Source organism: Stegostoma tigrinum, chromosome 10, assembly GCF_030684315.1.
Source record: "Stegostoma tigrinum isolate sSteTig4 chromosome 10, sSteTig4.hap1, whole genome shotgun sequence".
NCBI lineage: Eukaryota > Metazoa > Chordata > Chondrichthyes > Orectolobiformes > Stegostomatidae > Stegostoma > Stegostoma tigrinum.
The window spans coordinates 83286072-83305736 of NC_081363.1; the positions used below are offsets into that span (position 1 = coordinate 83286072).

The window sequence follows — 19665 nt, forward strand, 5'->3', positions numbered from 1 at the left end:
ATTAAATATTGGTGGTGGGGGTCTTGCCTGCCAACTGGAGGGACGGCGTGAGCATGGTGTTGTCTCTTTTGGAGATGAAACACCTGTATTAAATTCTGACTAGGACCTCAGGAACAGAAATCCTGTCTGCTGCGAGCTAAACAGAGATCAGCAACTTCTCATTGCTTGACAATGGTATCAGGGAGGTGGCAGTTGTTGCCTAAATGCAAACATCCAATGTGCAGGGTCACCAAGGGACATAAGTGAGTGAGTGTAGAAGGTATCTGTAGGGTAGCAGTTGCACACTAAGTGGGGAGAGGGAGTACAGGAATTCAACAGGATGGTCAGGGGACGGCTCTGGATGGTTCCCTTCTTCCTTAAATGACTCCCTCGATCAGACACTGAGGGCTAAACTTCCACTCCATGTCAGGAGCAAGAGTCAGGACTGTCATTGGCCACGCAAACCAACTCACAGCAAAAGTAGCCTCGAAGTTGAGACCCTGGCAGAGGGTTATGAAAATTGGAGCTGCGATAAATGACAACAATAACATGCAGAGGGCAGATGGCCTACCTTTGTACATTTGTCCACTGTCAAAAATTTGAAAACAAACAAAAAACAGCCCTCACACCCCCAGATGCTCACCATATCCCACCCCTGCAAACTCCTACCCTCTTGGTAACCTCTGCCCCTGTATCCAAAGTCCAGTCCTTTATCCTTCTTAAGTCAATTTATTGGCAATCCATGCGCACCATTATCAAAGAATCATGGAACCACAGAATCCCTACAGAGTGTAAGCAGGCCCTTCATCCCATCAAGTCCACACTGCCCCTCCAAAGAACATCCCATCCAGACCCATTCCCCATGTCTAATCCAAACATCCCTGAGCACTATGGGAAACTTAGCATGGCCAATCCACCTACACTGCACATCTTTGGGCTGTGGGAAGAAACCGGAGGACCCGGAGGAAACCCACACAGACATAGGGAGAATGCGCAAAATCCACACAGACAGTCACCTGAGGCCAGAATCGAACTCGGGTCTCTGACGCTGTGAGGCAGTAGTGCTAACCACTGAGCCACTGTGCTCCCCATCCCCTCAAATCCCCATTATGTGTCCTTACATCATGCAAACTGAACTTTCATGGACAGATCTCAGGTCCTATGCTAAGAGGATATAGAGCTCTTAAATGCCTGTTGAAGGGTTCACTATTTAAAAAAGAAAACTCATCAATGAAAACCTACTCACCACATTTAATTTCCTTAATTCCTTATAAAATAAACACTGGAATTCCTAGTTCCAGGACAAAGAAGGTGCAGCTGGTTGCAGCTGTGAAACTATGGAATGACTGACATCAGATTGTGCTCACAAAAGGTTATCAAAACAAATCATGCAGCATTAATCCTGTAACGATAACATTCAGGTTTAGGCCAATAGACAGCAACAAATAGAATGCACTGATTCTTTTGCTGGCTTTTTTCCAAATATTTATGGCAAGAATTTTAAGTGCATTGAAAACTCCTTTTGACAACTGCAATGACAGTTCCAATAAGTATGGTCCCTTTATGCACTTTTAACAATCCCAAAGGAAACATTTCCTCTCCCATTGATATCCCTGGACCATGTCCAAAAGAGCATCCTAACTCTCTAAATAGAGCATCTACCTCTCCAAAGGACTGTGGCTGCTTTGGACTTTCTCCCAGCAAATCTGAAGTGCACAAGTTGCATTTTCAACATTTGAACACTGAAGCGAAAATCAGACAATATTAAGTTGTGTAGTTGCCCCTATGAAGTTTAAATATGTAAATTATAAACCAACCCAAAAACAAACCAAAATTCCTATGAAAATGGTAATTTCTGGAGTTGTGCCTTTGAAGCCATTTTTGTAATAGGCTTCCCATTTTTATGCAAGTTAATGAAAGGACAGCTCTTCATGTTTGTGAAAGCTTAGGCCTGAGTATTTGTGAATGAGGTATACCACCACCCAACTACTCCCAGTTCGTGGATAACATTTAATGAAACTATACATTAATTAAAACAATTGTTCATACGTATCAGCCACAAAAATGGTTTAAAAAATAAATTATGGGTAGCATTCAATCCAAAGAAGAGACATAAAATTATCAGAAAAGATCTGAGGTCTGGTAGAGGTTTAGAATTTAGCAACAAAAGAGGATATAAACTTTGATCAAAATATAAAGTATGAATAAACTTGCAGGACACACAAAAACTGACTTTAAAAGCTTCTATGAAAGATTAGCAAAGACAACTTACAGTCAGAAATGGGGGAGATTACAATTAGGAACAAAGAAATGTCAGAACAATTTTTTCTGAAGGTTCTGCCTCACAGCACAAGGGACCCAAATTTGATTCTGCCCTTGGGTGACTGTTTATGTGAAGTTTGCACATTCTCCCAGTATCTGCATGGGTTTCCTTAAGGTGCTTCAGTTTCCTCCCATAATCCAAAGATGTGCAGTTTAGGTGGATTGGCCATGCTAAATTGCACATAATCTCCAGGGATGTTCGCCAAGGTGGGTTAGTCATGGGAAATACAGGGGTAGGGGAATGGGTGGGATGTTCTTAAGAGGGGCGGTGTAGACTTGTTGGGCTAAATGGCCTGTTCCCACGCTGCAGGGACTCTACGAGACTCTACGAAAGTCAGTATTAGCAAAAAAAAATTAATGAAGTTAATGAGTCACAAATTCCCAGGGGCTGGTAAACTGTATCCCAGAATACTGAAAGAGGTTGCCCTAGAAATATTGAGTGCATTGGTGGTCATCATCCGAACTTTTTGCTTCTGAAGAAGAGCTATATTGGTCTCGAAACATTAAGTATGTTTCTCTCTTCACAGACACTGCCAGATCTGCTGAGTTGTCTAGTTCAGTGTTCATTTCAGATTTCCAATATCAAAAGTGTTTTCCATTTGTTATATATAATTGCTTTTATCCATTATGTGCTGCTTTGGTTTTTGCATGAGACACATTCTCTGCCATTTCTTACAACTCAAGCAAGATCTGAGAACTTCACACAGGAGAGCTGGCACAAGTGCATGACACCCAGAAAACCCTTGGGCTCACAAAAAAGGTAAAGACACCACAGTCTTACAAAACCAAAAGGCTTCATTCTCATTAGAAACAACTGGTGGTAGTTTCACCTGGAATCACCATGCTCAGGCAAAGAGGGGGATAGAGAAGGCGAGTCCTTCACAGTAACCTCTGCTCTGTTGGCTCATTCTGCATTGCAAATCAGCTGCCCAGCCAACTAAGCTAAACTGACCACATTCATGTTCAATCCATTCACTGTAGGGTCAATGAAAAACAAGTTATGGTTTGCAGGTTATGTTATAGAAAACAAAATTGTTATATGCATACTGCAAACACTATTCTTCTGTTCTCTGAAATACTGACATACAATCACACAGAAATCTCAAGTACAAAGGAGGCCACTTTTTGGTTGTGGTGATTTTCCAAATAAGCAGTACATCTGATTTCACACTCTTTTTGTAAATACTTTATCCCTTCTCCTGACAATCTCAAAACAAATGGGTATCGTTTTAAAGTTGATTTTTTGCAAGTGGATCAAATTAAAAAATCAGTTAACTTGTGATTTGACTTTTAGAGGGTTCACGAGGTGCAGCTGTAGTGTCTCCACCCCTAAACTAGAGCATCCAGGTTCAAATCCCACCTGCTCCACAAGTGTGTAATACCATGGCTCAGCAGGTTGATTAGAAAATATAGTTGACTTTATGGTAAAGGGTCTTGTGGTGCAGTGATAGTGTCCCTAAGACTGAGCAGATGCCCTGGGTTCAAGTACTGCCTGTTCCAGAAGTGTGTAATAACACCTGATTCCTGGGATGGCAGCACTGATGTATGCATTTTGGTAATGCAACCAAAGAAGAACTTATAGAATTAATGGTAGGGCTTAGGTAGTGATCCTCCCTGTGAAACAGGGGACCTACAGGCATCTAAGAGCACCTCTGAAAAGTTGATTAGGAAAATATCTGAGACTTGATGGGTTAAATTGGTAATTGATTCAGAAACATGGTTTATTTATTGATGGAAGTTAAAAGAGAAAAGATTTAGTGGGTGGGAAAAAAATTTCTGTAACTTGAGGGGTAAGTTTTTGTAGAACATTGGTAGCATCCCTATTTTTACGCTAGGAGGCCTGGGTTCAAGTCCCACCTACTCCAGAGATATGTCATACCATAACCTAAAAGACTAATTAAAAATATCTGTGATTTGATGGGTCAAACCTTTCAACTCCCACCTCATTCCCCTTTATTATAATCACATTTTTATGACTGCTGTTCCTCTGAATCTCCTCCTCTCCCCAGAAATTCTAAAACATCTTCCTATATATTTCTCATCCCTTCAATGACAGTATTCTTAAATCAAGAGATGTCTCATTGTCTCCCATTCTCACATATTCTGCCTCAAAACTAATAAATAATGTATCTTGTTTCTTTGGTCTTCTCTTCTACAGTCAAGAACCAATCTGGTGCGCTTTAGTTATACTGTCAGCTCTTCTTCCCTGCAATCTTCAGCTGTAGCAGCAAAATAAGCATGAGAATGAAACTTTTAAGGTAATTACCTTGTACTGGTCCAATCCATGCAAGTTGGCATACCAGTTACGGACTATGGGATTCGTGAAATCTAAGTAGGCTGACACACCTAATAATGCACAAAAATACAAAGAAAATTCCTCTTTACTAACAACTTGCAAAAACCTGGTACTCATGATGGGAGTGGACAGCAGGATACTTGTGATGTACTCGGACCAGAACAGAATTTGGAGAATTCATACCATGGAACCAGCAGCAAATCATGCTTATATGAAATAAAGAATCAGTACGTATACATACTTTTAATCAACTTGCTCAGACAGTTGACAGCTAAATATCTAATGTAGCAGCTACTACAATGAGTGAAAGGCCACAACCACATGTTAAAGTCTCACAAATCATAATATAAATCCAGGCAAATTGTTCTTGTGATATCAGCTGAAGATGAATGTTGACAGAAAGAATTTTCATCCACAGAGTCTAGCTTACATGTTCAAGTCTCTGGAACACGACTTGAACTCAAACCCTTCTGACCCAGATGCAGCAGCTTCTCTGCTGAGCTTAGGCTGACATCACAGGAGAGGGAGAAAGGGAGAGGGAGAGAGAGGGAATGTTAGTGCTCTAGTGAACAAGTAAATGGCAATTAAAGTAACATAAAATACTGAGAAAATTTCATTCACGCACATTTTGTCAGGTTTGATGCCTGAATATTTTTGAAAATACTGCACACTTTCAAATTTAAAAAAACAGAAATTGTCAATCACTTAAGAGTTTTCAATGTTCCCTTACCTGGCCAACAGGAGCCATGGTACTCCTCACCATCTTTATCCATGACAAAGTACTTCTTGGATTTGGCTTCACAGTACAATGGGTACTTCTTGTCTACTTTGATGTGAGGATCAATGATAACAACTAGCTGCAGACATAAGAAAGCACAACGATCTCGTAAACTGGGTAAATGTTTGGTTAAAGAAATGTGTATGGTGCATTTTATACCTCCTAACGTTTCCTTCCATCCTCTGAAGGTGCTGATTTTGGCAGGAGATTTCTGGAACTATGAACACTCTGCACCCACATCTTCAACAATGAGCTCAGCTATCCAACATGCAGGGAGAAAGGGGTGAGTGATATTAGTGAGACTATGTCTAATTGCAATCTGGAAATCTATCCATCTGCTGTCCATCTTGGTTCAATAACAGCATAAGTAAGAGGGTTATGGATTCAATTTGTGCTCTAGGTAGCTGAGTACATAATCACGACTAACAGTTCTACTTCAGTACTGAGGAAAGCTACGCAGTCACTTTTTAGTTGAGGCATTAAATCAATGCTTCAACTACTCTCTTAGGTAATGTAAAAGAGCCCATGGGACTCCTCAGCAAACAGTAAGCAAGTTCTCCCAGTCTCCTAGCCAACATTTATCCCTCAACAAATACTATTAGCGTTCTTATGTCTGTGCAAACAACTGGCTATTGTGGATCCTATGGCAGAAATTAAACTTCAAAGTACTTCATTGCCTGTGGAGTGCTTTAGGATAAATGAAAGTCAGCAGAGCCACTCTATCTGAACGTTAAAAATCAAGAATTGTACCAGGTTAAAAGTCATGAAAAAAATGCATAGGACAAAACTGGAAGGCAAGGTCTGTTGCTTAAATTAGGCTGAACAAAGCGTACAAAACAAAAGAACAGAATTAAAACTATAAATCCAGTTTGAAGTTTATTGAGAAAGAAAGGCTGGAATTTATTTTGTGAGGTTACATGGCCAGAGGGTGCCCCAAGGTGCTTTATAGCAAATAAAGTACTTTTGAGCAGTAGTCACTTTATAATGCAAGAATCACAGTAGCTAATTTTCAAATAGGAGTTCTCATAAATGGCAATGGCTGGATAATGTTGGTTGAGAGATAAACATTAGTTAGGATACAGGGTGAAATCCTTTTCTCTTCTTCAAAATAGTATTATGGGATCTTTAAATTAATCTGAGAGGACTTATAGACCTCAGTTTAACATCTCATCTGAAATGTACTGCATTAGAGTGTCAGCCTAGACTTTTGTGCTAAAATACTGGATTGGGATTTACACCTTCTGACTCAGTGGCAACATTTGGCCCCTCCGGGCCAAAGATGACTCCATGTAGCAAAGTGACCATCATGAAATCCTGACTACAAGCTTGACACAGCTGGGAGACAAATATTCTTGCTATAATAAGGTACTTAAAGAGGACAAGCAAGTTGGAAATGGAGGAACAGTAATCTATTGAAAATGCAATACTTGTAGCATTAGAAAAAGGAGGTATTGCCAGGAGAGTGCAGCAGCAGTAAGTCTCTGGATAGGTTGAGGAACAAAAAAAAAGAAAAATACAAAATTTTGCTAAGAATTATCTACAGACTACCAAGTTGCAGTGATATTGTAACAGGATGCAAAAATACTGGAATATGAGATGAATGACTCTTGCAGACAACTTCTTTTTCACATTGTTTGAGGAAAACTAAACAAGTCCCAAAAGTGACAAACTCCTTTTTAAAAAAGTTTTCCTACTTTTCCTTAACTCTTGGATCTCTCAATTAATCCAAATTTACTTCCCTCTTTTTCACTTTCTATACCTCATATTAAATGAAACCACTTGTCGGCCCTATGTTATTTATTTTTCAATTCTTTAACCTCATTAGCTAAGTAGATTTATCGCCCTGCTGATTCACCAGGATATCAGATGCTCTGTTTTCCTCACTACCTTTGTTTGTTTGCACTTTTGAGGACAAAGTAGTTTGAAATCTAAAGGTGAATGAACAAGTTTAATTAGGAGGGCATGCTACAAGTTACTCTACTCCAGAATAATGCGGACAAATGTATTCTTGAATGCATGACACAACAGACTATATTAGATTGCATCATGAGCAATGAGCCAGAAAACTTGTCAACACTGGTGGAACACTCAGCTCACAGTGACCACAATATAACTGAATTAAGTTAAGGTAATTAATAATAAGTTTGAAGGTAGAACAATGAGTCACACTTCTAAGTTTCAATTTGGCTGACTTTGAAGGGATGAGGCAGACATTGACCACCATATGCTGGTTCAAACTGTTAATTAATAAAAGTACAGATGAACAACGTGAGGGTGTTCAAAGAGGCATTTAGTTAAGTACAAGTCTTGTATATATCTTATATGGTTAGAGCATCCTTTTGTAACCAATCAGTAAATGAAATGAGAGACAATATAAAATTCTAAGACATGGCAGCAGAAACAACAGTCACATGCCCGAGAAGACAATTATGTGGTAATACTGTCACTTGTCCAGTAATCCAAGTAATATTCTGAAGCTCCGGGTTCAAAACCCCACAACACAATTGCGAACCGTGGGGTCAATAATTCTTCCAAAAATTCCAGAATGTAAAGAAGTCTAATGATGCCATCCTTCCCAGGTCTGGCCTACATGTGACTCTAGACCCACAGTAACGTGCGCTGTTCTTAACAGACCCCTGGGCATTAGGGATGGAAAATAAACACTGGCCTAGCCACCGACACTCACATCCCATGAATAAATTTTTTGAAAAAAAAATGACCCAGCAAAATTCTCATTAACATCAGGGAATGTGTACTAAATTCAGGAGAGCCATCCCTCAGACTTGCCAATCAACAGAATGACAGTTCACGGAATCATGCCTGAAAGACAATGTCCAAACAGCTACCGTCACCTCTCCTGTGAATGTCCTATGTTCATATGCTAAATAGGATCAGAACAGATCAAGGAGCTGAAATTTGGGCATGGTATGGCACTGTAGACCATCAGCAGCAACACAGTTACATTCAACCACAATCGGTAACCTCATGGTTATATGACTATCATTACAATCAACACAGAATGACATTTACCTGTCAATATGGAAATGCCTAGGAATACCCTGTCCACAAAATTCAGAACAAATCTCAATAGGTTAATTACTACCCATTAATTCATTGTTCAATCATCAACACGGTGATGAATCATCCTGTCAACAAGTGCTAACAAGTAGCACTTAATCAGCAACAAACTGCTCACCAATGCTGTTTGGGTTCCACCAGATCCTCTTGGATCCAGAGCTGGTAATAGCATTAATCCAGACATACAAAGGTATTGGATTCCTGAGGTGAGTTGCAAGCCATAGCCCTTGATATCAAAGCTGCCTTTAACTGACTGTGGTACAAAAGATCCCAACACAGGCAGCCACTTTAAAGCAAGGTAATTCCAAAAGAGTTCTCGAACATAAAAGCAAAATACCGCAGATGCTGGAATTCTGAAATAATCATAAAGAGTGCTGGAGAAACTCAGAAACTGGCAGCATCTATTAAGACATATACTTTGTTTTTCAGGTCCACTGTGACTGTGCTTCAGAATGTTGCGGAAGAACAGTCATACCAGACTCAAAATGTTAACTCTATTTATTGCAACAGTTGCTGCCAGACTTCCTAAGTTTCTTAAGCATCACTGCGCCTGTTATAAAACAGTTCACTCCTCCTTCAGCACTCACATAATTGTACAATGCAGACTTAAAAGGCTCTGGTGCTAAAAGAGAAGTGAACTGTTTCATAACAGGCACAGTGAACGTTTAAGAAACTGAGAAAGTCCGGCAGGAATTGAATACATTCTTCTTCGCTAACCTTCCGATCTTTAGCTCGTAGGTACTCTTGCATTTCTCGAGGTCTAGAAAACTTTGTCCTGTCCCAGGTAAAATAACGTTTCCCTTCAGTGTGGTCAATGTCAAGCCAGATGACATCATTAGGAATGTCATTCATGTCAAAGCCAGCATCTACTTGTTCAACATCATTTTCATCCTTGTAGCTGTAGCGGCACTGGTGGTGACCCAAAGCAAATAGAGGAGGAAATGTCTGAAGACCTGTAGGCCAAGAAAAACATTATTGCATAATCCAATAGGAATACAACTTTCAGACTATTTGTTAAAAAGATTCAACTCCCCCAAATACTATCCCATCGATACAGCACCATGCACGCTGCAGATCCAAACAAAACAGAGAATTCCATGACTAATTCGAGGTTGGTCTGAGTTTGATGTCATTAGCTAGAGTTCTACTGTTGGTCTCATTCTCTCTTGAACTAGGAAGAGGAAAATCAATCACTAATCCACTAACTCTAAATAAAGACTGCAAATGTTTGATGGACTGTACTGGATTCAACTACTGGAAATATTAAACAAGTCAGGCAACATTTGCAGACAGTAAACGGTTCAGGTCTATGATTATTCATCAGAGGTGGAAAAAAGGTCTTTATTTCAGATTTCCAGCATTAGAGACATAAATTACTTGCAGTCAAGCACTCGCATACCTGTCAGTCTTGAGTACTGATTGAAAACATCAAAAGCACTGGGACCCATCAAAATAAACGCATCAATTATTCCACTCTCAGACATCCACCGTACATCTGTCCTCGGTAACACATCATCATCAGTCTTCAATTTTTTTGTCTTGCCCAATGAAATCTATAAAAAAAAGTTTAGTTATTAGATCCTTGGTGACTGAATCGATGTGCAGATTCTTATTCCATTGCCTTCATTCAAACATGCCCACTTTATGACCTCATAATGCTTCCTCAACGTTTTCAGTGCAGTTCATGAGCATTCAGAGACTATTGTTGGCAAGCAGCAAATAATCCTCATGCTATATGAGCTTGCAGGATGCAAGTTATAGTTGCAGGAAACTGAACTGACCTTATTACATCTCACATTTCACACTTGTTTTTTTGAAAAAATAAGTTTATTTCTACATTATCTAAACAGGTTAAAAGTAATTGAAAACTACAACAGATCTGGTGATCTAATTTACTTTGTTAATATCTTATTCCAGTATCCTATCATGAGACATTGTCAACTAGGCAACCAGCCAATCTCTGCTCACGTTGTTAATTGCCAGTCACCAAACTGAGTAATTAATGTGGACCAGAACTCCAGTGAAAAACAGTTGACAAACCTGATGGAATATAATTTTTACCTGAAAGAAAGAAAGAATTCACCTCCTACAGAACAACATTTCTTCAGGATTGCACTGAAGTGTCAGTCTAAGTTAAAAACTGAACGAAATGCTGATGCTGTAAATCATGAACAATCTGGCAGCATCAGTGATGAAAATAACAGAGTTAACGTTTCTGAGGAAGGTGATCCTTCCTCAGAAGTCAGCTGGAAGGATCACCAGACCTGAAAAGTTAACTCTGATATTTCCATCACTGATGCTGCCAGACCTGCTGAGCTTTTCTAGCAACTTCTGTTTTTGTTGTCAGTCTAAATTACTTGTTAAAGTCTTTGTGCCTAACGTCTTGACTTAAGAATTGTGAGGGGAACTACTGAACCATGGCTGAGGCATATAAATTATGGGTCAGCAAAGGTGACCAGCGAGGAATTTGTGATACTAGCAAGATTTTGAAAAGCTGAATGCAAAGGCAGAACTTAATTAAATGCCTTTAATATCAGAAATAATCAAGGCAACTTATGAGCTATCTGATGAAGAGTCACCAGACCAAGAAAACATTAACTGTTTTCTCCCTACAGATCCTGCCAGGCCTGCTGAGTTTTGCCAGCAATTTATGCTTTTGATACCCATCTGACTCCTCAGTCAGATATTATTGCATGCATAAGAATCAACTGGTATGGAATAAAAAGATTTCACCTGACAACCTTTCTTAATTTCTATGAGGACTTTACACAGATGTAGGTGGTATGTTGGATATTGCAGCAATTTGCTTAGGCTTTTGTAAAGCATTTAGCAATGATGTACTCAACAGATGCCTTACAAATCTAGAGTGCGATGTGCAGTATTTGCAGTTGCCCATTTTACCCAGGGTCAGTTGTATGCTTTGTTTCTGAATTCACAACTCTGATCTTTAATAGGGCTGTTACAATCCAAACTGTTGTTATTTCAGGACTCCTCAGATACAAGACTGAAATCTGGCTTGATAAATAAAAATATCAATTCTTATCCTTCCAATTGCATGGAGGCAAATGCTTTTTATAATGTTTACTCTGTTCACTCATAAAACTCTGCCAGTGCAAACAAATACCCATTAGCACTCTAGGAACTGCCTCTGTCATGTTGGTTTCAAAAACATTACAGCTCTAGATATACTGGCAACTTAATCATTAAATCCTCTCAAACAAACAGACCAAAAGACACATATCATGAGTTCAAAATCCAAACTTTAAATTAAATGATATTAAAATATATATAAATCATAAACCTTACTCTGTAGAGCACGCGTATTGTGGTTCCTTATGGTCAATTGTGTAAGCTCACACACTAAGTACATAGGATGCATCTCGCGGACAGATGCCTTTGCTTGACCCAGAAATGTTATCTCACTTTGTAGCATACAAAGTCTACTATGAATATGGCAGATATGCTATATTTTCCAACTGAGACAGAACAGTAATGTGGAACATGGAAGTCATCAGTGCAGGTACACTAAACATGTCATCCTCTGCAACCGACTTAAATCTTTCATCATTACAACTTTACCATGTCATTACATTAAATTTCACGTGCCACTTGTCCAACAATTTCAATATCTGAAAAGATTTTGTTCAACTTTGACATTTACTGTTTGCAGCAGTTTTAAATTTCTGAAAATTTAGTAAACTTAGCCTTACATACTGAATCACTAGTATACTTCAGGAGTACTGTGCCATTTGTGCAGAAGATAAAAATCAAAATTCCCGAAGAGATCTACAATTCATTCTGATAAGTTCCAAATAGATCCCAGAAACTAATACCCATTAGATTTTATTGTGAAGGAAATCACTTATGCAGCATAGGATTAACATCAAGTATTTTCTCAATATTGCAACAAGCTTAAATTGTTGCATGCTACTAAAGGCAAAGGAGAAATCAACAAAGACGATGCAAGTTGTTGGATCAAGGTCAGAACAGTAGCCACCACTGATTTATAACGTTGACAAGCGAACGGCAACTGATCAAGTCGTGGAACAAAAGGGAGTTGAAGGATGTAGTAAGTTGGGAAAATATGATGAGAATGAAAAAAAAACTCAACATTGAAAAAAATATGATTCTCTGCATGAGAATTAATGGCTAGATGAGAGTTTTGATAGTGAGTGTCCTACTTGCATGCTTTACAGTCTCATTATTACCTGATTCCCAGAAGGAAAACTTGCAAATCACACATATTGGTCCAACCTGTTTTGTACACTTCAAAATACAGACCTAATATCAATTTTCAAGTGTTGCTGTTTTATTTTGCTAGATGTTTCCTTGAATCTCACCTCATTTCTATGGGATTTGGTATTTTCACAGGTAGCAGAAAGAAAGCAAATTATGCCAATTCCCAACATGAAATGGTGAGCAGTTACTCGGGAGCTGTAGCTTGCCTGTCTCTTCTCCAGGCCTCCCAACCATGGTCATCACTCCCCAATATCTCAGGTAATGCTCCACAAGCCAAAATTGCCTGCACCCTCCGTCCATGGAGGTTGGTTTCAGCAAAGCACCAAGCTCATCACATCATCACAGCATGATTGGGACTCAATTACAATATGGTTCCACACTTCAGTACTGTTCTTTGGAGCTTTGTGACATTTTTGATTGTAATGAAGATGCTAGGCCTCTTTGTCCACAAGGGCAGGTATCTATCTCATCCATTTAACAGGTGCATCTCAGAACTCTTAGCACTCATTCAATTTGCAATTACATGGTTACTCATAGCACCTTCACTTTATCTTGCCTGTTTGTGTATTACGCTTCATTTAGAACTTACAGGTTCAGAACAGTTCTGCGTTGCCATGCCTTTTAGTGCAGACAGAAAGACAGGCAGTTTATCATATTTCAGTCAGTGAGTTCAGGGAGTTTATCAATGAGTCAGTCAATGAAGCTGACATGCTACATCAATGAGACGTCTACAGCATATTCCAGCAACTTCACAGCAAACACACTGCATCTGCTTCAACCTAATGGTCGCGCCGGAAAACCTAAAGGGAGTAGTCCTTAGTCCAGTTAAGGGAGACTATGGTCAGCCGATGGCAGAATCCAATCTCAGTCCAGGGGCTTGGGCATGGTTTTCTGGAATCTTGGTACAATTTGCTCCAGGAAATCATCTCACTGAAGGCCAGAAAGTGGATCGTGGTCTGTCCTGCAGGTCGGGTCCACAGTTTGATGACTAGTGATGTTATTCTGGGAGCTGTACATTAATCAGAAGGGTTGCTCTTCGAAGTCAATCGGGAGAGTTGGGCACAGTCAGTCTAGGCAGTGAAAGCTAAGCGGGCAACTATCAATGGCAATGCTGTGGTGCAAAGTTGTAGCGATTGATGGCAGCATACTGGGATACAGAAGAACAACTGCTGTTAAGGGGGCCATGTCAACACATAGGGTGGGAGATACTCGAACATGGGAAGGCACAGGGTATTATGGGAGGGGGGATCATCAATGGTCTTCACCACCGTAGTTTCAAGAAGGAGCAGAAAATGCACAATCATGCATTAAATAGTACATTTAGAAAACTGAATTTTAAATAAAAAAGGGTTGAATCGGAACATTAGGAGGCTCAAACTTAATGGGGTTGACAAGGATTACAACGTAGAGAGGAACAGGAAGGCTAGAAGTGGCACTAGAATAACTGGAGGACCCTGCACCTGACTCTGCAGAGGCCTAGCCTTGTTGCCTTCAATCTTTATCGAAATCACCAGTAGGCAATGAAAATGAAAAATGGCTGCCAGCACACCCAGAGCGACAGTGGGCTTCACTTGTGTGCAATGTGAGATTTTTCAAGAGGCAATTGCATTCATCAGGCACTTTCACATGCCAGATTACAAACATCTGTAATCACAAAATGCAGCGTATGTACCTTATGCAGTGATTAACTATATAGATTGCAAATACAGGGCACAAGCAATCCTGACAATGATTTCAAGGATGGCAACTTTATCTGAATAATGTCTGTGAAGCAGATGTAATCACAGCTGCTTTATTAAGTGCTAAATGCAGTCTACAATTCCCTTAGCACTTTCCAAGATTGCATAAGTACCTACAGCAGCTTTCCTTGTACACTGGACTGTAATATACAGTGGACTCTTATATGCAATGCTGCCAATCTTGGGTCATGCGGGGGCCTGAGGAGGATCATATGATTGTAATTCTATCAATTTACTATCTTCTATTGCTTGTAAATAACATTGTTTCTTCTGCAAAAGATCCATGGAAAAACATCACATAGCCCTCCTTGGTGGAGGCCTTCATGTCCAACAGTATTGAGGACACTGGTAAACTGTCATTTGCGTGTGATGTGACTGCTATATGATCACATTGTTTTGTATGTGACATTTTTCACATAGGCTCATTGGAACGGTCACCAATGGATCCAGGCACATCAGGTGCTATTGTCACTGTGGCTGCAGAGCAACCAAAGGTTATGGAAATTAAGTAGCAACACACCTATGTTTAAACGCACCACCAGTTGTAATGAGATGACAGTCTTATGATCATATGGGACTGTGGCAACTTTACCTTTTCCATAATACTCTATAACCCCACAACCCACTGACATATCTGTACTCATCCAATTTCAGATTCTTGTACTTTTCCAATTGTAATTGTTTCCGCATTTGTGGCTGTGTCTTCAGTTGCCTAAGCTCCAAGACAAGGAATTTCCTTCCTACATCTCGCCACCTCTCTTCCCCATGTTGAAACCTTTCTTAAAACTTACCTCTTTGATCAACTTTTCTTTACACTGATCTACTATCTCATCACCTGGATTAATGTAATTGTTTTATAATGCTCCTGTGAAATGTCTTGTATGTTTCACCATGAAATGATGTCCAGAATCTACACTCTCCTCAACTGGAAAAAGCAGGAAACTTGCACCATGGATTTCACCGAAATGGCTAATGGCATTCCACGGTCTGATCACTGTAATTTGGCTTTTAAGGTGCCAGCTTTATTTAAATTAAAAGGTAAGCTTCCACTCCAGATATCTGAGCAGGCAATCTGGACTCAGGCTTCAGAACAGTACCCAGGAAGTGTTGTTCTGTAGCAGGTAACATCCTTCGAGAGTCATTAAACAAAGAAACATTCGCTCCAAACAAGTGAATAAAATAGTCTCTTCAGTTTTGGATAAAGAGCAGTAGAGATGCTCCCCAGTTCCCTGGTCAAAATGAATTCTTTAGTCAGCACGGCCAACAGAGATTGCCTGGTCATTTGTATATTTGCTGCTTTTGGATATTTGCATAGAGTGGAAACTGGCTGTTGCCTTTCCTTCATTATAACCATGATTGGAATTCAAAAATAATCATAGGCCTGCAACATATTTTGAGATACCCCATGGTCAAGAAATTTAAATAATCATTTCCTCAAATTGGATCATTACACCTAACATGAAATGCATTGGAACATCGCTCAATCACAATATCGTATACGTATTCAGTCAATAAAGATCCTGCACGCACCTTACTCTCTGTATTCAGGCTGATATCCACCAATGTCTCAGAAGCATTTAGCCAGAAAATCCCCATGGTATTGCTTTGTTTCTGTGCCAGGAGGAGAGGCACAGAGCCATACACACTCATTCGACTGTGGAGTTTACACGCAAATACATCTAGGTTATACAACCTGTAGGGATCTTCTTGACTGCAAATATATAAATCAAGCAACCAATGATTATTCTATTATTTTTAATTTATACAATCATGAGGATGTGTATCCCTTGACATTTATGTCCAATGACTCACTGCAGTCATGCATCAGTCAATTCCTAAAGATTCAGTTTGTACGTCACATTTTATATATTTTATATATGTGATCAGGCCATACAAATCAGGTTTAAGTCCCAAGTCCAATTTTGTCTCAGTCTCAGCTGATGGTAGAGATAATAGAAGTGGCAAGATCTTTGTAAAGTGAGTAGAGATGATGGGAAGGACAGAGCTGATCATTCAGTGTTCCCCTTGCTGATGGTATCTAGTTAATCATGCTGGAAGAGGCGATGATTGACTTACAACAATCATCATTTCTAGTCACCAATGAAGCAAAGTCGCTTCAGTGAGGAAAGACCAATGGAGCTGTACTGAGCAGGAGTTAGCATTTTTAAGAGAGCATGATAAAAATAAGCTGGAGGGTTTGAGTCAAAGCAAGTTGAAAAGCAGAGAGTTGCCATGCAACATCTATAGCCCTACTTGCTCTCCAGAGGTAAATCAATCACTATTCTAAACACCTGCTTCTTCTTGAAGTCATTCCTCATCTGCTTCAATTTATTCATGCCAAATTGAACCAGAGTTGAACCTACTGATGGGTGCAAGTCTGGAAGAATCTATTTTACAGACAATCATTAGTTACAAGATTCAGGTTACTCCCCTCAATTGTGCCAGCTCCTACCTTGTAGTTTTCAGCCGTAGGTTCTCCGTGTGCTCTGGAATTCCATAAATGTACTCGAAACCAGGCAGGGAGAAATCCAAGCCAACAGACGTTGGGCCTATCGTTGGAGGAAAAATAATTTAAGGGATTCAGACGTTTTAAAAATCATCCATATCAATATTCTTTTAAAATCCACTCTCTTTTAAACAAAAGAAACTTTGTTTTCTTTCCAGAAGACAGAATCACAAAGTCAAGCAGACCTGACTTCACAATGATAATTTGGGGAAAAATTAATAATCGTTTGAGCAAAAGCAAGTTAATTAAAGAAAGGTACCATGCATTTATTAAGAATAAATCATGTCCAATTAACTTGAAGAGTAAACAGATGGTTCATATGGATTGCAGATGTGGTGTGGCTACTAATAGTGCACAGCAATTTCCAAAAGGCTTTTAATACAGTGCCATAGAACAGCAAATGTATGGTTCTGAGAAGAAAAGGCACAATAGTAATATGGGCAAAAGCTTGGTGGAGTTATAAGAAGCAGTGTGTTTTGATAAATGGGTTTTCTTTGGATTGAGTGTGGTTTGTAGTCGACATCCTTTGTCTACTGGGGTTTGCTTTTCCTGTGTGTATGTCTGTGCATAATATATGAACTATATCAGGGGTGGTGATGACCTACTGGTATTATCACTAGAATATTTATCTAGAGACAAAGGTAACATCCTGGATACCAGGGTTCGTACCCGCTTCACAGCCCCCCAAAAAAATGGTGCAATTTGAATTCAATTTTTTTAAAAAAATCAATAATTAAGAATCTAACGATGGCCATTGTCGACTGTTGGAAAACCTCATCTGGTTCACTAATGTCCTTTAGGGAAGGAAACTACCATCCCTACCTGGTCTGGCCTACATGTGACTTCACAGAAACGTGGTTGACGCTTAAACTGCCCTTTGGGCAATACATGCTGGCCTGGCCAGCAATGCCTTCATCCCATGAATGAATTTTAAAAAGTTTATAAGGCTCTAAGAGTAGCAGCGGAGAGCGGCGTGAGCCGGGCGGACGTGAGGTCAGGGCAGAGAGGCAGTTGGGAAGGTAAGTGAGTGCTATTTAAGTACTTACCTCGAAGCCAACAGGTCCTTTTTGCAGCAGAGTGCTATTTAAGTAGGTGTGTTCTCAGCCCCAGGTCCTACACGGTAGGGCCTCCCTCCCACCCTCCCCCTCTAACCTAATTAAGAGTCCACAGACTCACAGCAAACACACAAGGGCTGAGGGAAGTGCCTGGTGAGTAAAGTGCGAGTTTTCCGTGAAGAGGCTCAGTGAGGAAATTACGCCACTGTTGAAGAGGGTGAAGACATGACTGCCAAGCTGATTCAGTGTGCTGCATGCATGATGTGGGAGGTCAGGGCTATAGCTGTGGTAAGTGTGTACACATTCAGCTTCTGAAGGAGGTTGTTGCAGCACTGAAGAAAGAACTAGAAGACCTCAGGCTCATCCGAGAGAATGAGAATTTTCTGGACAGCAACTTCAGCAAGGTCACTACACCGAGGATACCTGAAGAGAGAAGGGGGATGTCGATGACAAAGGAAGACATGAATGAAGTACAAGAGGCCTCAGGGGAAGCACCTATTGTAAACAGGCTAACTGTCTTGGAAACTGCCGAGACAGACGACACTGCCGATCCGAGAGGTGGACAGTCTGTGAGTCAAAAATTGCTGCAGAGGCAGAGCCGAGAAGTCAGACATCACGGAGAGCTGTAGTAATAGGGGACTCCATTGAGAGGGACTGACAGAGGTTTCTGCGGCAACAGGTGAGATTTGAGGATGGTGTGTTGCCTTCCTGGTGCGAGGATCCAGGATGTCACTGATAGAGTGCAGAGAATCCTCGAGGGTGAAGGTGAAGACCCAGAGATGGTGGTGCATATCGGCACTAATGATGTCGGGAGGAAAAGGAGGAGCATTCTACAGCGGGACTTCAGAGAACTCGGAAGAAGGCTGAAAAGCAGGACTTCCAGGGTGGTTATCTCTGGTTTGCTTCCAGTTCCTTGGGCTGGAGAGGGCAGGAACAGAGAGATAATGGACCTGAACGTGTGGCTGAGGGACTGGTGTCGGAAGCAGGGATTTAAATTCTTGGATCACTGGGGTATGTTTTGGGGTAAGAATAAATTGTACAGGAGGGACGGTTTGCATCTTAATAATCGGGGGACCAGCTTCCTGGCAGGCAGGTTTGCCACTGCAACACAGGTGTGTTTAAACTAAGTAATGGGGGGGAGGGGTCAAACTGGAAATTTAAGAATGAAGTTAAAGGGAAAGTGAGAATAAGAGAGGTTAAGAAGGACAACAGAATCAACAGAGCAGAAAACTCAAGAAGGGATCGTACAGTTTGGCCAAGTGAAATAGGGATTGATAGGAAGGGTGAGGGGAGAAACAAATTAAAAATATTATATATGAATGCACGAAGCAGAAGAAATAAGGTAGATGAGCTTGAGGCTCAGTTGGAGGTTGGCAAGTATGATGTTGTGGGGATAACTGAGACGTGGCTTCAAGTGGACAGGGCCTGGGAAATGAATATTCAAGGCTATACGTACTATCAAAAGGACAGACTGGTGGGCAGAGGGGGTAGGGTAGCCCTGTTGGTGAGGAATGATATTCGGTCCCTTGCAAGGGGGGAACATAGAGTCAGGAGATGTAGAGTCAGTATGAATAGAGCTGAGAAATTCTAAGAGTAGAAAGCCCCTAATGGGAGTTATCTACAGGCCCCCAAACAGTAGTCAGGAGGTAGGGTGCAGGTTGAATCAAGAGTTG

General features: G+C 40.4%; 1 protein-coding gene across 8 annotated transcripts in view; it reads right to left on the reverse strand.

Moving 5' to 3' along the window:
- LOC125455825 (neutral alpha-glucosidase C-like) overlaps positions 1 to 19665 on the reverse strand; it is a 110288-nt gene that overhangs the window by 40914 nt on the left and 49709 nt on the right. For all 8 annotated transcript variants that reach the window (XM_048538308.2, XM_048538307.2, XM_048538309.2 and 5 more), the window contains 6 exons: positions 16884 to 16980; positions 15962 to 16142; positions 9853 to 10006; positions 9171 to 9406; positions 5328 to 5454; positions 4568 to 4647 (listed from right to left, as the gene is read on the reverse strand). In XM_048538308.2, coding sequence (XP_048394265.2) covers positions 4568 to 4647; positions 5328 to 5454; positions 9171 to 9406; positions 9853 to 10006; positions 15962 to 16142; positions 16884 to 16980 — 875 coding nt within the window. The remainder of the gene's footprint in view (positions 1 to 4567; positions 4648 to 5327; positions 5455 to 9170; positions 9407 to 9852; positions 10007 to 15961; positions 16143 to 16883; positions 16981 to 19665) is intronic.